Source organism: Harpegnathos saltator, unplaced genomic scaffold (genome assembly GCF_003227715.2).
Source record: "Harpegnathos saltator strain DR-91 unplaced genomic scaffold, Hsal_v8.6 scaffold429, whole genome shotgun sequence".
NCBI classification, from domain to species: Eukaryota; Metazoa; Arthropoda; class Insecta; order Hymenoptera; family Formicidae; genus Harpegnathos; species Harpegnathos saltator.
Window position 1 is genome coordinate 29,584 of NW_020230238.1, and position 21,756 is coordinate 51,339.

At 46.8% G+C, this 21,756-nt stretch overlaps 1 protein-coding gene across 2 annotated transcripts in view; it reads right to left on the minus strand.

Moving 5' to 3' along the window:
- Positions 1-752: 752 nt before the first annotated feature.
- Positions 753-21,756, minus strand: part of crb (cell polarity complex component crumbs) — a 32,830-nt gene continuing 11,826 nt past the window's right edge. The window contains exons 2-19 of one of the 2 annotated variants that reach the window (XM_011156949.3): positions 17,615-17,988; positions 17,341-17,521; positions 16,399-16,569; positions 14,725-15,055; positions 14,053-14,513; positions 11,382-11,623; positions 9,988-10,210; positions 9,385-9,848; positions 8,581-8,852; positions 7,877-8,279; positions 7,078-7,533; positions 6,047-6,793; positions 5,033-5,870; positions 4,331-4,703; positions 3,638-3,953; positions 2,978-3,295; positions 2,651-2,746; positions 753-2,196 (exon numbers count right to left, since the gene is read on the minus strand). In XM_011156949.3, the coding sequence (XP_011155251.1) occupies positions 1,969-2,196; positions 2,651-2,746; positions 2,978-3,295; positions 3,638-3,953; positions 4,331-4,703; positions 5,033-5,870; positions 6,047-6,793; positions 7,078-7,533; positions 7,877-8,279; positions 8,581-8,852; positions 9,385-9,848; positions 9,988-10,210; positions 11,382-11,623; positions 14,053-14,513; positions 14,725-15,055; positions 16,399-16,569; positions 17,341-17,521; positions 17,615-17,988 (6,494 nt within the window). In that variant the 3' untranslated portion in view covers positions 753-1,968. The remainder of the gene's footprint in view (positions 2,197-2,650; positions 2,747-2,977; positions 3,296-3,637; positions 3,954-4,330; positions 4,704-5,032; positions 5,871-6,046; positions 6,794-7,077; positions 7,534-7,876; positions 8,280-8,580; positions 8,853-9,384; positions 9,849-9,987; positions 10,211-11,381; positions 11,624-14,052; positions 14,514-14,724; positions 15,056-16,398; positions 16,570-17,340; positions 17,522-17,614; positions 17,989-21,756) is intronic. The other variant, XM_019840182.2, reaches the window with a different exon arrangement.

Below are 21,756 nucleotides of genomic sequence, written 5' to 3' on the forward strand. Positions count from 1 at the left end.
GGATTCAATGAGAGTAATAAGAAGAGGGTTCCGTCCACTATGATAATGATAAAATTAGAAAATTCTCCTTTAGAAACTTGAGACGGCACATACGATTTGGAAATATGTAAGAAAAAGATATAAAAAAATACTGAATACTTAAAAAATAAGAAATGCATGTAATAAAAATAACAAATAGAGACCTACAAAATATCTTTTTACAGCTAATGTTGAATCTTCGGAACTGGAAGTTGAGACTCACACGATACTAATCTCTACCAGCGTTCCTCGATTCATCTAGCCTATCGCAGCTATCGTAAGGACATTATGTATTATTCTTGGAATGTCCTGTTGTCTCTTCCTTCTCATACTTTCAGATACTACGTGCTCGCGATGCTTATCAATAATACACAACTGCGCGCGCGCGCGCGCGCGCGCGCGCGCGTGTGTGTGTGTGTGTGTGTGTGTGTGTGTGTGTGTGTGTGTGTGTGTGTGTGTGTGTGTGTGTGTGTGTGTGTGTGTGTGTGTGTGTGTGTGTGTGCGCGCTGGCAGAGAAAAGACGGAAGAAGAGTAACAGTAAAAGGAGAAGGAGAAAGAGGAAAGATTTAGGCACTAAAATGGACGGGTCTGTTCGTTTGAATGCCTCCTTCGAGTATTGCTTACGCCTTAAGGACACTTTTCTGAGAGCTTTAAGTACACTTTGTTAAAATCCACGATGATTTAAGCGCAATGTTATTTACAGAGTGTCCCAGACAAGTGTGTGTGTGTATGTGTGTGTGTGTGTGTGTGTTGCCTCTTGCTCCTTATTATTGCCGAGAAACTCTCGCACGATTATCACTAAATTTTTTCAAAGATTTGCAACACAAAAATCTTTCGAACCCGATATCTTTAGATTTCATATTACTTGGTCGTGGAATATTATCGAGTCCAACGGCTCTTTGTTTTTCGAATTTACGAGTTCTCGAATCTCGTTGTTGGTCCCTTGGACATACGATTACACAAGTCAAGAACATAAATTGATCGATTGACATATACGTTGGTACACGCAACGTAACGCTTTTCCTGTGACACTCTATATACATTCCTCGGCCGCAGGGAAGTACATATATGTGTATTATAAAATCACTCTAAAAGAGCTTGAAGTGATACACACGTTGGCTTTATCTCGTTTCAACGCCGTAACGCCGAACCTGCAAGTTTCGCTCGATAATTGTCATTCTTCGACAGACGCATCATCGAGAAGTGTTCGTTGCGTATCGTTGCGAACACATGTTAACTGTTAAGTTTGTCGTTAATACTGAAACACTTCTCTCTTCGCGTATTCGCGTTATTTCATGTGCAAGCCACAGACGGATTAAAAGAGGATCCGAAACAAATTTTGGAATCGATCCCAAAAGAGCCCAAAGAAGGAATTTAATTTTGTAGAAAAAATTCACATTTGATCTCAATTCCTTTTAATTCGTCTATCGTTTGTAACGATGAAACAGCAACAATTAGAAGACGCTACGAGCGATCGATTCGTATCGTCAACATGGCCGTTCGTTGAGCAATCATTGTCGTACGTACGAGTGATGCGTGGTGTTCTTCAGTCGAAAAAAATTTGCAATCACTATTGGCGTACTCGCGAAAGATACTAGGACGCGAAGCCCAATGTACGGAAGCTGCGCTCCATGGTCGCACGATGGTAAATATACTGTACATAGTTCTGATTCGGTCGTTCGATTCAGGTGACGATGATCATCGATATGGGCATATTCTCGGGCATATTCTGTCATTCTGAACGTAATTTTGGCAAAAGAACGGAAAACTATACGTTACAAAACTATACATAATTGTATCTGAATTAATTTAATCATAAAACGCAATGATTCGCGCGAGTAAATTGCGTTCGTCGTCGAGACACTCGTTTCGCAATGTTGTTTGTCTATCAGCTTCCATAAAGCGAGGCTTGCGCGCATTACCTAATTGCCTGCCTCGGCCACTGGTCGATTAGATCAATCTCTCCTCCGGCGGAGGCTTCATCACGTTATCCATCTCCACTCGCGGATTACTGAACTCCTGAGCGCTCGGGCTATAAGTGCCACGTGTCGCGCGCTTCTTTCTGGCCATCATGAAAAGTGCTACGAGAGATACAAGTGCGATGATGAAGAGGCAACCTACTATTGGCCCCACAATCACCGCGATGTCAAGGGCTTGACTGCCCAAGAAATTTCCCGACTGAAAATTAAATAATTTAATTACAAGCAATATCTATGTGTGTCTAATTGTGTTGTTTAATATTCATACTTGAAAGAAAAAGATCACTCCGTAAAATCGGTTATTTACGGAAAAATAAATGTGTGCTCTTTATGAAATACGGATCGGACAACAAATACATTGGAGCAAATAGAATAATATTGACCTTCGATTCGTCAGCGACCGTTTGCCTGCCGCTAATGTATTTCTACGTGATATTTCATTACACACAATCCCTCTTTTGAAAATTGAAAAACTTTTGAACGTCTGCTTTCTGCTTGTACAAACGTGTGCTATTGTCGTCGACGACTTGTACTCTAAATGCTCTGTGCATTCCGAATGAATCATCGCTCAGAAATTTTACGTGTTATCTCTGACTCTGATACACTATACTACTACAATTTATCCGACTTTCTCACTGAATTCTTCATCTTACCTCCGTACAATTTTGTCCCGTGTACTCGAGAGTGCATTGACACGTGTACCCGCCGTCGTCGGCGCACTTGCACGTGCCGCCGTTTTGGCAATATTCCTGATACAAAGTCGAAAGTTGAGGTCGATTACGATCAAGTATTGGCATGTCCTCCCTCACACACACACACACACACACACAAGAGTTACAAGTTACATGCAATTTATTTGTGCTTTCTTTAGATCCATTACATTTTTTTTAGAAGAAATAGAATTTTTTTAGAAGAAATTTTATTTTAGAAGAAAAAAATAAGGACTTCTCTCTCCCTCTCTTTCTCTTTCTCTTTCTCACCTGATTACATGGGTCCGCCATCCCACAATTGTAACCGCAGTAGCCCGGGTCGCAGATGCACTGATAAGTACCGGGTAAATTCTCGCATTTGCCGTATCTACAATCGGCCGTCGGACCCAGACACTCGTTTATGTCGACGGAACAATCCGGACCGGTGTATCCGGTGCCCTGGCAGTCGCATGTAAAGCTGTTTACTCCGTCGTAGCACTTGCCATCATTCTTGCAGGGTACGTTACCCTCGGAATCCGATGCACAATCATCGACGTTTATCTCGCAATACAGACCGGCATAACCGAGAGCGCAGGTACACTTTGGCGCCTGATCAAAGTAACAACCAATTTGAAATCAAGTGGACAGCGATCGAAAGATTCTAGCAGGAATTTTGAAAAAATCAAAACTACAGAGAGATTCTTTCTGGAAATGACGAACCAAGTATCCAAATACCGTAAGAAGGAAGGATAGCCTCTCGAAGTGATGATAGATGAATAACTATTTTAAACGATAAAGAATCTGAAAGAATCCTATAGGAAGGCCAAGAGAAATCACGCGCAAAAACACGCGCAAAAACACGCCGCGATTTATCCGCGAACTTGACATTTTAAAAATTCCACAAATTCTTTCTCTTCTCTTCGCAAGTGTTGCAATTCGCAAGCGAATTACCTGATACAGAAAGTCGCATCTACCACCGTTTTGGCACTTTCCACCGATGCAGTAGGGCGTGTCGCAGACCGAACCCTCGTAGCCAGGCACGCAAGTACAGGTGTAATTGTTGCCTGTTCTCGGATCCGCCACGTCCGCGCAAGTAGCATCATTCTTACATGGTTCGTTCTCGCAAGTGATGAGCCGGAAGCTCTCGCAGAAATCCCCGGTGAATTGGTCCGGACACTCGCACTTGAACAGTCCCGGTAGATTTACGCACACGCCGTCGTGTTGGCACGGGCTGAGCGTCACGCATTCGTTGATGTCGCTGTCGCATCTGCAATCAGATAAGAATCGATAAGATCCGTCAGCGAGATTTCTTACGATCGTCGGATCGTATGCAACGATGTATGATGAGAGAAGCTCCCGTGATATTTTCCGGCGCGATAAGTCGTTAATCACACTAGGGAGACTAGTTGCTGATTGCTGGTTGCTCTACAAGAGATTTTCTTCTTCTTTTTCGTTTCATTTTCCCTTTTCTTTCTCGAAGGTATTCGAAGGCAGTTCAAGTGTACCGTGCGAATTTTGTGGCAATTCTTTTGTGGAGAGAAATTTTGCTCTTGCAAATTAGTACTTTGTTTGAGTTTTGGGTTTTGGAAAATTGTACACGCAACATCTGCATCGATTGACGAAGTGAGAAAATTATATACTAACAACCATCCCTGCCAGCCGCTGTTGCACACGCAGGTGTAATTGGCAATGCCGTCTATGCAGGTCGCGCCGTTCTGGCACTTGTTGTCCACGCACTCGTTAATGTTGAAGGAGCAATCATCCTGGGAATAGCCGGCCGGGCACTCGCACACGTAACTGTTTTCCCTGTCGAGACAGTAGCCCTCGTTCTTGCAATCCGTGTCGAAACATAGCTGACAGCCGATGCTGTCGCGATGAGTGCCATTGTCGTTATCCTGCAACGCCAAAAACTGCAGCGGCGTAAAGTTTGCGTTCTGATAGACTTCCTCGTACGTGAAGTAATGCAACAGCATGCTGCCAATTCGCACCTCGCCTAAGCAACCCTTGAACGGTTCTCCTGCGGACAAAAAACACAAGCGAATAAAATTGGAATGATCCGATGCCGAGAAACGTGCGACGAGTACGGCAGAATCGGCTGTGTGTGTGTGTGTGTGTGTGTGTGTGTGTGTGTGTGTGTGTGTGTATAGAGTACGAGAAAAATTTACAATACGATAGAGTTGTGCCGCGCGCGCGCGCTGTATCAGGGAAAAATTAATGCAAAATATAACAACATCTTCATTTGCAAGATAAAATATAGAGCGCGCGAATGCGAATGCAGGAATAAGAAGCAACGCGAGCTAGAATCAGTCAACGACGACACGGCTCAGAGTCGACCATCTGACCCACCTGACATCATACTGTGCGACGGTGGCGCGGTCGTCAGCCTATGCTCGTTGCTGTAATCGACGCTATTCCCCTCGATCCCATTCCTCCTCTCCTGTCTGGATCCGACAGTGACGTAACTGTGCCTATCGGACAATGAGCTGCTGGACAGTCCGCCGAGGGTGACCGTTCCCGTCACCAAGAGATCGTGCCACAGATGGTAGTTGAAGCTGGAGCTCACGCAAGGTGTGTGTTCTTCGGCGGGACTACTGGCGTAGCCGCACTCCACGGAATTGTTGTTTAGTCTGATCAGCAGTGAGGTCCAGTTCCCGTCGGGCGTCTTACCGAAGGACAGCACGCCTTGATTCTCCGGATCCAATAGCCACGACACGGTAACGGTGTCTTTAAAAACGGACACAGTGAAATACTGTTCACCCACGTGCGACGTCATGTGGAGCAAAGTGCCGCCTGTGTTGGATCGATAGGCGATCTCGATGGTGTCTAGAGACATCGAGTTGCTGGAGTTACCGTCGTCGGCACGATCGTACGTATACGCGTACGTGAACGCGGTGGAGATGCCGTCGAAAGTCGCGTTAGCGATACACTCGTAACCGTCGTCGAGATTCTGGCAACGCGAGCCCGCCGGGCAGTCCTGCAGCTGGCAAAACTCCATCTCCTGGCAAGTCTTGCCGGTGTAGCCGCGCGGGCACTGGCACCAAAAGTCGTTCCACGTAACGTGACAAGTGCCATTGTGGTTGCACGGGTTGCTCACGCACACATTGTCCGATATCACGCCTTCGAGGACCTTGTCATGATCGAACGACACGTTGCCGAACTGAATCAGCGTGGGAATGTCCTGTGCCTGCACAATGCGATTTCGAACTCTTGAAATGTCACGATGTCACGAGAAGCCGCGAATCGTACTACCGTTAAGTCGTTTCAGCCAGTCCAACGACTGACCGAATGCTGCGGGACGGATGCTGCGGACGGAGAATTTACGAAAGCTCAAGGGAGAGATAATCGAACGATAATACGAACCTTCAAGGGGAAAAACTCCACGACCATAGTCTCGACGCCGTTCGATATCTGTACGTCCTGGATAACGCCCTTGAAGTTAACCTGCGGCGTCTGCTGAACATCCAACTGCCTGCTGTCGACCTGACGTATGTACCTCGACGCCTGCGGCAGTCCCCCGAGGTAGAGAACGGTCACGTTGAGCTGTCCCGTGGCGCTGAGTGTCTTGCGGAAGTACTCGGTGCCGTTGATCTTTACCTGAATGAGGGTGACGTTTCTCACTATCTGGATTAAATGATTGTTTCCATCGTGGAACTTCGCCCCGCCGACAGTGTAGGCCTCCGTGCCGTTAAACTGGATTCTCAAGAGCAGTTCTCCGTTCTCCAGCTGCGCCACTATGTAGCTCTTCTCCTTTTGATCGCTCTGAGAACTCGGCTCCGTACCCAGATAAAATATGTCACCGCGATGCTGCCTGGTGCGAACAAACATGGATATATCGACGATCGATCTGACGGCACGCCTTGCCGCGTCGGACACCTTGACAGTCACGTAGCCGTTTGTGATATTCTCATAGCCGAAGGTAGCGGCCGTCATGTTGTATTGACAGGTGTGGCCAAGATAAGGACGCTCGCATTTGCAGGAGAAATCGCGCCAACGATCGGTACAGTGACCGCCATTCTTGCAGGGGTTTGGCGAACATTGAGCCTCGCGAGGACAACCCGGATCCACGTCTTCCATGTACACGGTCTTTGATGTGGTGCCGGAATAAACCTGAAGGAAACGGCCCAAAGAGTTTTGAGAGAGAGAGAGAGAGAGAGAGAGATCTTGGCAAATAAAATGAATAAACGGCACATGTAAGAATCATACGTTACACCGATACACACAAATGTGCCATGTGTAAATACGTGCATAAATGCGCGCGTACAATAGAGGCACAGGAATTACAAATGTCTTTCGTAAAATGAGCAAACGAGAGCAAGATCCAAGATCATTATATATGCAGCGTTGTCGAAACAGTTATCGAAATCAGCCACTGGTAACGTGAATCGTCATACCCATTCGCCGTTGATGACGACATCCTCGGTGCAGCCAACGAAGAACGACGGTCCGTGAGTCAATCTCCTGAGGTAGCTGGTGGTACCGCCCACATAGGTCATGGGAAAGGATGTGTGATTCGAGTTTGAGCCCTCGTTGAGACTGATGGGATAGATGGTTTGCTCTTCGTTAGCGGAAAGAACGAGATGAGTCGCATTGATGGCCACAAAAACCTTCTGCCAAGTGGAATCATTGAGACCGCTACCGATGAAAACCCCCTCCCATTTGTTGAGCAAGCTGGAATGCAGGTTGAGCTTGCCGTTCACCAGCTCGAGGATGTAAAAGGTCAAACCCTTGCCGATAGCTAACAGGCCGTTCGGCAAGGTGGTCCTGAAGCGGAATTGGATGTCGTAGCCTTCATCGCGCGTGGTATTCACCAAGACGTACGAGCTGCCGCTCAGAGACATCGTGGTCACCTAGCGAGAGATGCCAAAGAACTTGTCACGGGATATTACTTTCGTATGCCTTTCGGCCATGCAGGCTCGGCACTGCATTTACGCACCTTCTTCCGCTCGAAATACTTGGAAAATGTCAACGAATGCAACGAAGCATAATCAAGTGTGAGTGACGCACGCTTTTATTTTATCTTTAACAAGCAACAATAGTCCTTAATCACTGCATTAAATATTTGGATTTTCAATCCACGCGCGCGCGTGCACATATGGTATGTGTACGGCTTGATCGAAAAAACTCTTTGACTCGGAGAGAGTCTCCTTTTCTTTCTTTCTTGCAACGTATAAAACGTCCATTGATACTTACATAATCGCAGACTTCGCCGTGATAGCCGTTGGGACAGGTGCAATTGAACTTGTGAATAGTCTCGTCGACCAAGTAGGGCCAGCAAGTACCTCCGTTCTGACAAGCGTTGCCTTGACATCCGGTGAGTTCTACCGAACAATTCTTGCCACCGTATTCGGGCTCACACATGCAAAAATAATCAGCTCTGCCGTCGGTACAAATCCCATGTTCGCAGGGGTTGTATCTCTTGCATTCGTCGATCTCGTGCTGGCAGTGATCGCCCTCATAGCCCTCGTCGCATTCACAAGTGTAGCCTCCGATACGGTCCATGCAAGTGCCCGCTTGACAGGGGTTGCTGTCGCACTCATTGATGTTTACCTCACAATTCTTGCCGGTAACACCTTGCACGCACAAACACACGTACCTGTCGCAATTCAAAAAATCTCAGTCAGTCAGTCTCTCTCTCTCTCTCTCTCTCTCTCTCTCTCTCTCTCTCTCTCTCTCTCTCTCTCTCTCTCTCTCTCTCTCTCCTTCCCCCTCGATGAGAAAAATATATACGAGTGGAATTTCATTAATTTTAGCTTTGTGCATTTCTATGAAACAAATTTCCACACGCGAGTTGGAAATTTGTAACATGATTTGGACATTGAATATTTTTGTTTTCATTTCCATCTCTTCGTTTTCTTGAGTGAAACTTGAGGAAAATTTTCGTTAAATAGACTCACCCGCTCGCGTTGACATAACTAAATTTCTGAGTGAAAATTGCGGGCAAGGTCGCAGAGACACTATCGTAAAGGTCTCTGTTGGACCTTTCGAGGCAGGTGCCGTTGTATTGACAGGGCGTGCTCTCGCATTCGTTCACATCCGTCTCACAGTTTTTGCCAGTGTAACCGGGGTAGCACTGGCACTTGTAGTTCTTGATATCATCCACGCAGAGTCCGCCGTTCAGGCAGGGATGCGACAGACAGTCGTCGATGTTTTTCTCGCAGCGCAGGCCCTTCAAATTTAAATTATGGAGGTTTATATTTATATATGTTTATATTTGTGTGTGTGTGTGTGTGTTAACAGTTGCAAATAATTTTTATTATAATTACGTAATTATAATCATGCTCAATATTGAATCAGAGAATAGCGCTTTCGATTTCAGAGAGAGAGAGAGAGAGAGAGAGAGAGAGAGAGAGAGAGAGAGAGAGAGAGAGAGAGAGAGAGAGAGAGAGAGAGAGAGAGAGAAGGAGAGGGAGAGGGAGAGGGAGAGGGAGAGGGAGAGGGAGAGGGAGAGGGAGAGGGACAGGGAGAGGGAGAGAGAGAGAGAGACAGACAGACAGACAGACTTGCAATCCCTCCAATTTAATTGCAATTGGCAAAATAGTTTGCGCTGCAGTTTCAGAGTGTATTGTTTGGTAACAATGTGTACGTGCGTGCGTGTGCAATCTCCTAGTCTCTCAGAGAGAGTCTTGGAGAGAATAACAAGTTAAATATTTATTCATCTACTCGCGCCAACCTTTACAGTCAAGAGGAGAGTAGCGTACCTCGAAGCCGGTGCCGTTGCAGTCACAGGTGAAGTCGTTAACACCGTCGATGCACTTCCCCATGTTCATGCACGGTGTGGACTCGCAGTCGTCGATGTTGATCTCGCAATTGGCACCGCGGAAACCGGGTGGACACATGCACGTGTACGCGGCCACGCCGTTTACGCATCTCGCGCCGTTTACGCAAGGATCGCTCTCGCACTCGTTCACATCGATCTCGCAGGTCTTGCCGGTATAGCCAGCCGGACAGTCGCACTCGAACGTGTTGATACGGTCGATGCACGTGGCGTTGTTTTTGCACGGGCCGCATAGACACTCGTCGATGTTAATGTCGCAATGATTCCCGGAGAAGCCGGGCCGGCAGAAGCATTCGTAGCTGCCTTCGGTGTTGACACAGATACCATTGTTGCACGGCGAGTTGCTGTGCGGCTCGCATTCGTTCACGTCGAGGTCGCAATACTGACCTGCAAGGTCGCCGACGACCGATCGTGTAAATTAAGCCGGAAGAGCAGATCCCTCTTTCTAAAGCTTCGCTATTTGTATACGATAAATGTCGAATATTGTCATGTACACTCGTACACCTAGTACATGATAGAACCTTACCTTGGTAGCCGGGCCTGCACTTGCATTCGAAGCCGCGCTCACCGAGATCGATGCATGTGCCGTTGTTGCATGGTTTCGCGGCGCAGTGGTCCACAATCAGGGTGCAGTTGGGATCTCTGTAACCCTCCCGGCACTTGCACTCGTAACCGGCGACGTCGTCCACGCAGACTTTGCCGTCGGGACACGCTACGCCTATGCAGTCGTCAATGTTCACGTCGCATACCTGGAATCGAAATTGTTGCGTGTACCGCCGATATATCGACAATACGAATGTCGAATCAACGCCCACCACGAACATTGAGCATTGCGCGCTGTTACTAGATATAGAAATATTATATAAATCGTCAAATTTATATAATATCACATGTATGTGTATATATATATGTATATATACATACACACACACACACACACGCATATGTAGGGTGTCCCATTTTAACTTTCGCATTAAAAAATCTCGAAAACTATAAAAGATATTAAAAAAAGCTAAAACACGTTCTCCGTGATTTCGAAGGGGAAGGGGAAATGGCATTATCAGTTTTTTATTTGGAGGGCATTTTCAAGGTCGGTTGAAGGTTGAACTTAATTTTTTAAAACAGAAAGCTAAATTTTTTATTATATCTTCTTTCTCTACCAATTAATGTTAACAACTTTTGTCTGAAACATTTTTTTATTTGCCTAATATTTTTTTGAAATATTTAAGGAAAACTTGGTAACTTTTTCAACATTTAACTTACGATATCTCATTAACTATACGTCGAAAGAAAAAAAATAGTACTAGACTTTTTTACTTTACTTACTATCAAGAATATATTACTATAATAGTGCCCTAACTTTTATTAACTTATCGACCTTTGAAAATTTCAAAATTATTAAATTAACAAAAGTTACAGCATTATAGTACTATTATAGTAATATATTCTTGACAGTAAATAAGTAAATAAAGTAAAAAAGTCTAATACTACTTTTTTCTTTCGACGAATAGTTAACGAGATAAATGTTGTAAGTTAAATGTTGAAAAAGTTACCAAGTTTTCCTTAAATATTTCAAAAAATATTAGGCAAATAAAAAAATGTTTCAGACAAAAGTTGTTAACATTAATTGGTAGAGAAAGAAGATGTAATAAAAAATTGGGCTTTCTATTTTAAGAAATTAAGTTGACCTTCAACTGACCTTGAAAATGCCCTCCAAATAAAAAACTGATAATGCCATTCTCTTTCCCCTTCGAAATCATGGAAAACATGTTTGAGCTTTTTTTAATATCTTTCATAGTTTTCGAGGTTTTTTAATGCGAAAGCTAAAATGGGACACCCCGTGTGTGTGTGTGTGTGTGTGTGTGTGTGTGTGTGTGTGTACTCGCTATCACGATTGATAGCGTGACCGACACACGATACCTTGCCCTCGAATCCGCGTGGACACTCGCAAACAAATTCTCTTCTCGATCTCGGCATCAATGTGCAACTGCCATTGTTCTGGCAAGGATTCACAGCACACGGGTCGTACTCCCGTTCGCAGTTATCGCCCATGAAGTCTCTGGTGCAGTTGCAGGTGTAACCGTTGACACGATCGACGCAGGTACCGCCGTTTTGGCACGGTTGAGACAGACATTCATCCACGTTGATCTGGCAATTCATACCTGCGAAAAATATCACTTTCAGAGAGCGAGCTCCGAGTCGCCGGAAAGCCGCCAGGAAGCCGGGACTAATCGGCAGCTGCGAATTGCTGCGAAACGCAAGCTTGGAAAGAGCTCTTGAAGCTTGAAATCCTGAAGAACAAAAGAAGGAGAAGCGAAAAGCGAACGGTTTCAGCGAATTCAGCTTCAGCCGAATTCGGACCGAACGCGGTGTGACTACGTTGAGAAGCTGCTACCACAAAAGTGCCACCGAGAAAGAGAGACACTGTTTAGAGAGGGTGTATACTGTCGCGCGCGAGCGAATCATATGCCGCGACTCGAGAGACTCGAAGAACAACTCGGTACAAATCGCGAAGGAATCCAAGGGATATTTCCACGTTTGTGTGCACAAGAGAGAAAACTATCGGGAAGAATATGCACGTGTCGCCTAAAATCCGCATAGCACATAAGGACTCGCACGACGATAAGAAAGGCACGAAAAGAAAAGGAACATACGAGCGAGGAAAGTGGAGGAGGGTCGGGTCGATTATCAGTATATCCTGGCAGGCATTCGCGGTAATAGCTGTTGAGCTGATGCAGATGCCACCGTTTCGACAAGGATCGCACTGACGGACGCACCGACGTCCATATCGATGGAATACACTCGGATCCCGCCCATCCTGGCTCGCAGGTGCAATAATAGCCGCACCAGACTGTGTGCACCCCGCCAGGGTGAGCAATGAGGATAGAGAACAATGAACGATATCGCGACGGACGATTCGTTTCGAATCGATTAACCCGTTCACAAATTCGGCATACTGATCCCTCGATAATCTTTCGGCCATTGTGTGACGCGCGTTACACAACGACGGTTTATACATCCATCAATCTCACACACACACACACACACACACACACACAACCATCGTCATCGTACGAATTTACTTAAGTGTTCGCATGGCGATTTAACCGCCGCGCCGACTGACCAGAGATCTCGTTTCAGACTCGCGAGAGACTCACGCGCAATAGCCGCACAACACAAGTAACGATTCGTTAATCTATCGAGTTGCAGAAATCAAGCAGCGAAATCATTCAGTTAGAAAGCCATCGCGCGTCTCTCAGACGCCCTGCGACAAGTCCCCCTGCGCAGGTCGTTGTCCCGTTGTCCACTAGAGAAACGGTCTCGTCTCAGAGGAACCGTCTAAGCGACACCGAGCGGCGCGAATCGTGCGGGTCAATCGTGTGCCTGAGGTGTGTGTGCGCGCGCGCGTGAGGTTTCACACTCACATAATCGTGACACGCGGAAGCCTGTCCTTTGCAGGGTAGATTATCACAGGTGACCGGTTCCTTGCAGAGGTCCGGGGCCCGGGACCCGGGACCCGGGACCCGGACCATAACATGCCTGGAACATTGGCATAGGATCCCCCCCGTGCACGGTTTCCGGGCAGCTGCGGCGCCGCCGCAGTCCGAGGCCGGAGAAGGGGAAGAGCACGTGCTTCCTGATAAACGTACCATGCGCGACATACCATGGGCTCGGCGATAAGTTCAAAAAGCGGGCGGAGATGTCAATGAGATTCAAGATTGCGAGAGGACAGGGGGGGGGGACTCGATGTATCTGGTGGGGGAAGGTGAATGCGGCTCCACGACTCGAGCGATCAAGCGAAAAGATTAACATCATAATCGTCAGGCGAATCGTAGATGCCGAATCATAATTCTGTTGGGAAAAGTATCAATTTCGAGAGAGACTGTAGGAAGAAGTGTACGATCCCCCCGTAAAGTGACGCGACGATTCATTTCTATCTCATCATGCCTAATTCGATAATTTTTATTCAAATAGAACGGAACGATTGGAATTAGAGCAAACCCTAAGACGCGCGCTTCTTCCACGATACTTCTATTCTCTGTTCACTGTTCTCGTCGTCTGTTGTCGTTCTGTTGTCGCTTAATGCGCGCGAGTAATGTGTTGCAAATCGCGTTACGTTAGTTCCGCCGTATATAATTAGCCGATCGGTCAACCTTTTCAACAATATTCGTGTGACAACATATTCAACATCCGATACTCTGCCCAATTAAATCAAATCTCTAATCAATCGCTGATTAATTTCCTATTAACTAAAAATTACAGACAGACCGATCTCGACCGAGAGCCGTGCTCTCGGCCCAAGCCGATCAAAGTGCTGCAACTATAATCGAAGCTAATCGATCCCATTCCAATATATCTAACTAGGCCACGCGCTATATACATGTATTACGCAGCGCCAATTTGACTGCCAATCTAACGCAACTCAACACTCGGCCGACCCGTTCACCCGTGTATAACAACGGAGTGTGATCCGTCCGTAAACGATCGAAAATGGATCGCGAGCATATACGCAGGAGTGAATGAAAATCGAAGAGGGGTCGACGGCTCGCATCGTCGTTGACACCGTCGTTGACGCCGTTGAGTCCCTCACCTCTCCATTCTGGAGGGCAGGTACAGTTGAAGCCGTCTCTGCCGCTGGCACAGGTACCACCGTTGGCGCATGGATTGCTCGCGCAATAATTGACCGTGCAATTGGGCGGATTGCCCATAAATCCGGGATTGCAGACACACTGCGCTCCATGGGAGTCCTCGACGCAAATGCTGTTGGCCGGACAAGCAGCGTTCTCGCAAAGGCCACGCAATTCACAATGGCGGCCGGTGAATCCAGCCGGACATTTACAGTGGTAGGTGCCAACGTCGTCGATACACTCGCCATCGTTGTTGCACGGCCCGGATAGGCACTCGTTCAGGTTTAGCTCGCAGTTTTGTCCCTCGAAACCCGCCGGGCAGTGGCAGATGTAAGTGCCGTAGTAATCGTAGCACACGCCGTTGTTTAGACACGGGTTCGCCAAACACTCGTCAACGTCCACGTCGCAATTGGAACCTTCGTAGCTAAAGAAAGAGAAAGAGAAAGGGAGAAATCACATTTGCGAAACTGTCGAAGAATGACCCGCGCTTCAAGTAGAGTTCTAGTGTCACCAAGACCTCTTGACCGTGTGTGATCGTGTGCGAGTGCGCGTAAGAGATTATGCACTCCCTTCCCGCGTCTCATGTCTACGTCTACCAATTTCAATCAAACTTGAGTTTTCTCAAGAACGCGTACCCCGTTCTGTCGCATACGCAGGTATAATTATTGATCCCGTCGATGCAGATGCCGCCATTCCTACACGGATTCGGGGCACACTCGTTGATGTTGGCCTCACAATTCTTGCCAGTCCAGCCGGGTTGACATTCACATCGGTACTCACTCTCGGTGAGCGCCAGACAAACGCCGTCGTTCTTGCATGGACTTTGCTCGCACAATCCTCCCACTCCCAGCTGGGACTCGCAGCGGCTGCCCGTGAAAGCTGGCTTGCAGGCGCAGCTGAAGTCACCACGGGGATCTTCGCTGCAGGTACCGCCGTTGCGGCAGGGTGCATTCTGACAAGGTGGGCCTGTACGAGACATTTCGTCGAAGGTTACGGAACAGGTCTTTCGAGCAATACCAGATGTGGCAAGGTGAGGTGAGGCGAGGTGAGGCGAGGCGAGGCGAGGCGAGGCGAGGCGAGGCGAGGCGAGGCGAGGCGAGGCGAGGCGAGGCGAGGCGAGGCGAGGCGAGGCGAGGCGAGGCGAGGCGAGGCGAGGCGAGGCGAGGCGAGGCGAGGCGAGATGACAGTAAAGCAGAGCGATAACAATTAGTTGCATTAGTTGTATGGTGACGAGTGAAGAGTCGCGCTCATTTAATGATCAGATGTCAGTTAATCAGTTGTCGAAGGGAGAAAATGTTTGTTCCAAACGAGTTACCTATGTGTCGTATGTTATACTGTACTGCGCGTTTATAGTTTGAACAAATCGCAACCTCCGGCAAGTTATACACCATGCATCTTACGCATGCAACAACACCTTCACGCGTGCTTGACTTTGCAATTGTTCACAAGATCTTCGGATCTTGACGATTCGAAACGATTTTCTCATTGGTAAAGGAGGAAAAGAGGCGAAAGGAACGTCGGTAAGTTAAGAGGAAAGTTCGCAACGGAAAATAACAATAATTAAAGTGATTCAAGTGTGGCTAAAAGTAACTTTGAAGCATGTTATTACTCTTGCATCTCTGAATGTTGAGAATGAAGACTACAGGATGCTTTGAAAGAAGAGACGATAAATGCGCAAAACCACAGCATGCGAGAAGCAAGAACCGTGAGGGACGATGCAGATTTCATACCCTATTCAGCTCAACGAGATGTAAATGTTAGATGTTGTTTTATACATGTATATGCGTATAATAAATGTTTTAGATCAGGAGGATAGCTGTAAGCTATCGGCTGCTTTTGATTCCTCATCTCTTTTTTGCGTCTCGAAAAGTGAAGTTTTATCTCGCGTATCTTCCTCCATGAATCTAAATTTGGCACGATTATCACGATCATCGATCGATCGAACGTACACTATTCTGCGAGTATCTCTTCGATGAGTCAGTTGTACAGAGAATATTTGACACAATTTTATCCTCATACGCGCGAGAATTCAGTTTCTTTTGTAAAATAATATTTTCAATATTTCATGCACATCCGAATCTACCCGAATCTCCAATGTTCCGACTCACGCTTCACTTTTTCAGCTTCGCAAAAGCTCAAAGTTTCTCTACGATTGAGCGACTCGTTCTCTCGTTACGGCGCGGCATATCGTACTTCTATTGTAATATTTCCGTTTAACGCGCGCGCGCGCGCGCGCGCGCGCGCGCGTGAGTATGAATCCGCTCGTCCCATATTCACCGTAAAGCCCATGTTCGATATGCGTAGTCTACCATTGTCGATCTGGCAGTTGTTGCCGGAGTACCGGGCGGAACAGTGACACTCGTAGCGGTCCTGCCGCGAAACACATTTACCATGCATCATGCATGGTTCGTGATGGCAAAAGTCCGCGGTGGAGACCGTAGCGGCTGACCCCGTGCCACCCGCAAGGCCGTTTGCGCCACCTGAAAATGTTTCGTTAGACGACTGCCGTGCGATATTCCCCCTCCCTCCCCCCTCCCCCCGTCTCTCTCTCTCTGTCTCTCTCTCTCTCTCTCTCTCTCTCTCTCTCTCTCTCTCTCTCTCTCTCTCTCTCTCTCTCTCTCTCTCTCTCTCTCTCTCTCTCTCTCTCTGTTTTTTTCTTCCTATATGGAGATACACACGTGCGTACTGTAAGCGTTTTAGGAACAAACGGTGTGTGCGTGCTTGTGCGTTTCATCCGAGAAAGAAACGAAAAAAAGAAAAAAAAAAAGGAAAGAGGAAGAAAAAAGAGACTGTGCACTGCTACTTTGGCACACCAACTCGCAATCTAACACTACAAGGTAAACAGAAACAATGGGCCACTCTAACGACCCGTTATCCGATCGTTGAACGAAAAATAAACTCTCGACTTTGCATATAGGACTCGAAAGGGGATACACCACAATTCGTCTGCGAGAGTGTTCGCTGCAGTCAGCTGTGTGCTTGATATCGATTTATCTCTTATTGCAACGTGTTCAATCTCACACCCCCCGTGTTCTGACTCAGACTCAGACTCGTCTACGAATATTCTGCTTATTTATTCGTGGAGACTGCGATATATCGATCTACCGTAGCGCCGCATAGCGATTATCCGATGTATCCTGTGACGTGTCACAGAACTCCACAGACTTCACGACAAGTCAATGAGCCAAAAATATGAGACGTAATTCCCCGCGTAATTTTTAAAAGAATTACACGGATCGCGCGATTCTTACATCCTTTGGTGTCTGATGAGCAGGGTCCGAAAACGGCGCCGCTGTTGATGCTATCGTTGAAGAGAATGCTAGGTCCTTGCAAGATGCATCCCTTGAATCTGTCGCCAACTATGAGCGAACTATTCACGTCGTAGTCGGGAAGTGTCAGGATGGCGTAGTTATAAGTCGCATTTGCAACTACCTAAACAGAAACAGCCCTCTGTGTCTTTTGCATTTTGATAAAAAAAGTTTCCGCGACAACAGTTTTGCCCACTTGTTTGTCTAATGCCCTAACCTGCGTGTGTCCTGCGGCATTTAGCGTGAGATTGCCTAGCCTGAAGAACAGGTTAACATTGTGCCAGACGTTGTTCAACAACCTGGCGCTCAGTTTGGCCCTGTATCTCTGTTGATCGACTACAGCCGAGAAGAGGAGACCGTCGGTCGTCACTTCCAGACTGATCGAATCGTTGTCCTTGTACCTTTGCTGGAACAACTTGCCAGGATCGCATGTACGGAAGCTAAGACCGCTGTGCCGATGGACGGACACGAAGGAACTTAGCTTGAGAAAGGCGGACCCGTTGAAGTAAGCCTCGCGATGATGCTCCTCGTAATTCTTGTACCTGTGATCCTGCGGTGCACCTTGCGCGACCGCCAACAGAGTGGCCAGAACTGCAATGGCAAAAGCATTACTTTTATTTATTTTTTTGTAACGATATGCGAAATAAGAAGTTGCAATGTTGCCCTTCCTTATAATACTCGATAAAATTTTCCAACATCGTCGAAAATCCAAAATAAATGAGATATATTTCTACAATGTGCGTTTTCTCTCGGAAATTGATCGACAAGTCACGCGACAAGCCAAGCGACAGCGGCGACAGTCTCACTCTCCGGAACGAGTTCGGTTCTTGGCTTTCAAGAGAGAAAATGCGCCCCACGAGAGAAAATTCGCGACTTATTACCGGGAGCTACGTATATACACGCAGAGTTACATAATGCTTCTCTCCGAGCGCGCGTCATTATTATCGCCAAGGATGAACTTGTAAGATTTCAGCTGCAGAAACGCGCGCAGACGCGCGCACGCTCTTACGCGTGAGAAAGAGCGCGTCGCGCTCCTACTCATTCATGCGACTGGTACGTGAAGAAGCCTTGGGGCCCAGCCAACCTGGTCTCGTTCTCGCAAGCTTACTCGCAGTCGTGCGTCTTACCACGATGCTTCATTATATCCAACATCCCTAGATTATCCCTGGATTATATGATGAAGTCGATATCACATATAATTGCGAAAATTCTTCTTAGTCAAATAGTTGTACGTTGTTTTACGTTGCTCTCGACGTTAATCTCTGAGGGGGGGGGGGGGCTCTTACGAATCTCGAATTGCACAAAGGAATCCCAGGAATGTTCGATTGGGATCGGGAGAGGCAGAGATATATGTCAGATGTCAGATGTCAACAGGTGTTATTTATTGTGGCCAATGTGTGGCCAATCTGTGCTCTCGCGCAAGGTACACAAAGAGAAAATTCCTTCTTGCCGAATCGTCCGCCGCGCTACAGAAGCATGATCATCGCCCAACTTGCGAAACGACGGCAGTCAGTAGAATCGCCGCCGGTCGACTCGCCACACTCGCGCTCGTACAAGCGCGCGCGACCTTACGCGCGCGGCTGTGCCGCGACGTGTAGATGGGAGTCATGCATTATTTATTGGCCTCCATCGATCTTACCGCGGCGCGGATGCACTCGGTCGACGCTCGACGCGGTCGCGGTGACGATCGCGGACCCAACCGGACTTTCCCGTAGGATCGAAGATACGAAAGTGGCGAAGGATCCCACCAATTTTCGTGTGAGCGAAGATTTGTCACAGCAAGAGAAGTAACATGATCTCATACGGATATCCGGATCTTCTTCGTTAGGAGACGCGAGTCCGAGTCGAGCGTCTTTTGTTCTCTTCCACTCGCGAGAGGAAGAGCCGCTTCCGGTGCTTCCGGTGCGTCATCGAAAGCCGGTCAGCTTGCATAGATCACCGTTTGTGTCTCGTACGTGTATCTACCGTGGCTTTCGGTTCGTGTGTCAATTTGATATGCGACACACGCATGCGTCTGAGTTCTTCGGACGCAGACACGCGTCGTGTGTGCGTTTACCGCGGAAAAAAAACACGATATGAATCCTAATGCCATCCAAACATAAAGATTCGCAAGATCAAACGCGCAAGATGTCTCGTGAGCGCCGATGAAAGGAGGATGTTTCCTCTTTCCTTGTGGACTGTTAAAAATTATGCAAAAATGCCGAACAAAATAGAAAAGTCAAACAATTCGTATCAGAGAAAGAGAGAGGGGGAGAGAGAGAGAGAGAGAGAGAGAGAGAGAGAGAGAGAGAGAGAGAGGGGGGGGAGAGAGAGGGGGGGAGAGAGAGAGAGAGAGAGAGAGAGAGAGAGAGAGAGAGAGAGAGAGAGAGAGAGAGAGAGAGAGAGAGAGAGAGAGAGAGAGAGAGAGAGAGAGAGAGAGAGTATATATTGCGTAAAGGGAAACGAGCTTTGTTCCTTCTTCGAAGCGTGACGTTTCTTTTTTCATGAGGTGTGCCGCGCGCTGCCAGCCAGTTGAGTACTCCTCCACCGAGAGACACTCCGGGCCGAGCATCAAAATGGGCCAAAGTGTTCGGCTCACAAATGTGTGCATGTGTACGAGCGATCTACAGGAAATAAATTCTCAGCAATTGTGTGTAATAATTTTTCACTGAGAATTATGCTTGGTCAGCTTGGCCATCGGCTAAAATAACATTAGCCCATTGTCTAATGGGAGTTGGAAGCTAAATGATTAATCTTTAGTCTTTAGCCTCGTTACACATTATTTTTGCTCGATGTGACCCCAGTCCGATGAACGATAGAAAGTCACGGAAATGGCGACGTTTCGAGCGCTAGTCCCAGGTCGCTGCAGGGGACCGAAAATACGCGTCGATCCTCGGTCGGATCTAACTGCAATGACGAGTCGCGGGACAATTTCGCGAATCGTCGTTAGAAAGCATAACGGCTTGATACGTTATTCGTAAGGATACCGCGCATTCTCGCGGGACATTTGCGAGACATCCATGTCCGCAACTGACTGCGAAAGTATGCCAGTTTAAGGACGTTGAGAAAAATGTGGCTGCGGTGAAAATACGACCCGCATATCGCACAATTTGCTGCTAAATTCCTCCCGCGCTCTTCAGTTTTCCTCAATCCGTCAATTCCATCCGGTATTACACTTTACCCAGTAAATAACCAACAAATTGATAGAACGAACGAATCAATCTCGTAACGTATCCCATATACCGTATACTTACTTTCGAAGATGTTCCAAAAAGAGTATAACAATGTTCTACATTTCTTATCGCAATTACGCGATGAATATATGTGCGCGCGCGCACGCGTGTATGTTTACGAATACGCGTGTGTGTGGATATTTTTATATCGAAATAATATAAAAGTCAACAGAGATGCACTCGCGCTTCTATTCTCCAAACTTGCTCAAACGTTTGCGTTTTTAAATAAATTATATGTATACATTTTATATATATATATATATATATGTATACATATATATATATATATATGTATACATACATATATATATATATATGTATAATATTACACACACGCATAAAGATGCATCATGATGCATGATGTCAACGAGCTACGTGTCTCGATCAAAAGTATGTTTCACTGAGAAACAATGTGTTCTACCTTGCTAGCATAATGCACAATCCACTTTCTCTCCGAATAAACGGCTCGTCTCTCCCTTACCCTCTAATCCCTCTATCAATTAGATGCAAAGCAAAGTGAATAGAGATTGCTGATTGCGATTCGCCGAATACAATTCGCGATAACAATGAGAATCGGGGGAAATACGTACGGATTAAATAACGTAATGCGCTTTGTGAATTTTTATCCGATGGCTGAACAAATCGCGTAGGATATATCTCCATATCTAGCGAGCCTAATAATCAGCCTAGTTATAGAAACTAGAGAGATACAAGATGTACACTATATTCGTGCGAGAAGTAGCGTTCCTCGAGCGATGCAACAAAGAGAATTACGCCTGGCTCGACCAAGGCGTGGCGACCATGGTTGAGTCATATAACTAGGCTCTCGTAGTCGTGAATACCGAGAATACGCGGCGAATCGTGGAAAAGACTAAACTAAAAATCACAGGGACCGATTTTCAACGATCTTGCCTTTTTTATATCTTTCTGCCCAGCCTTTCGGCTGCTTCTCTTTGCTGCACCAAGATGACGTCGCGTCGCGCCTAACATATAATAATGAAAATGCAAAGACCAACAGAATATTGGCAAAGATGTGGAACAAGAGCCAGTTAATCTCTTAAAGATATATCATCCTTCCGATATAAAATATCGAAAATGATTTCTCGCGGATTATTTCTGAACCGAACAAAGTCCTTCCAAGTCGAGC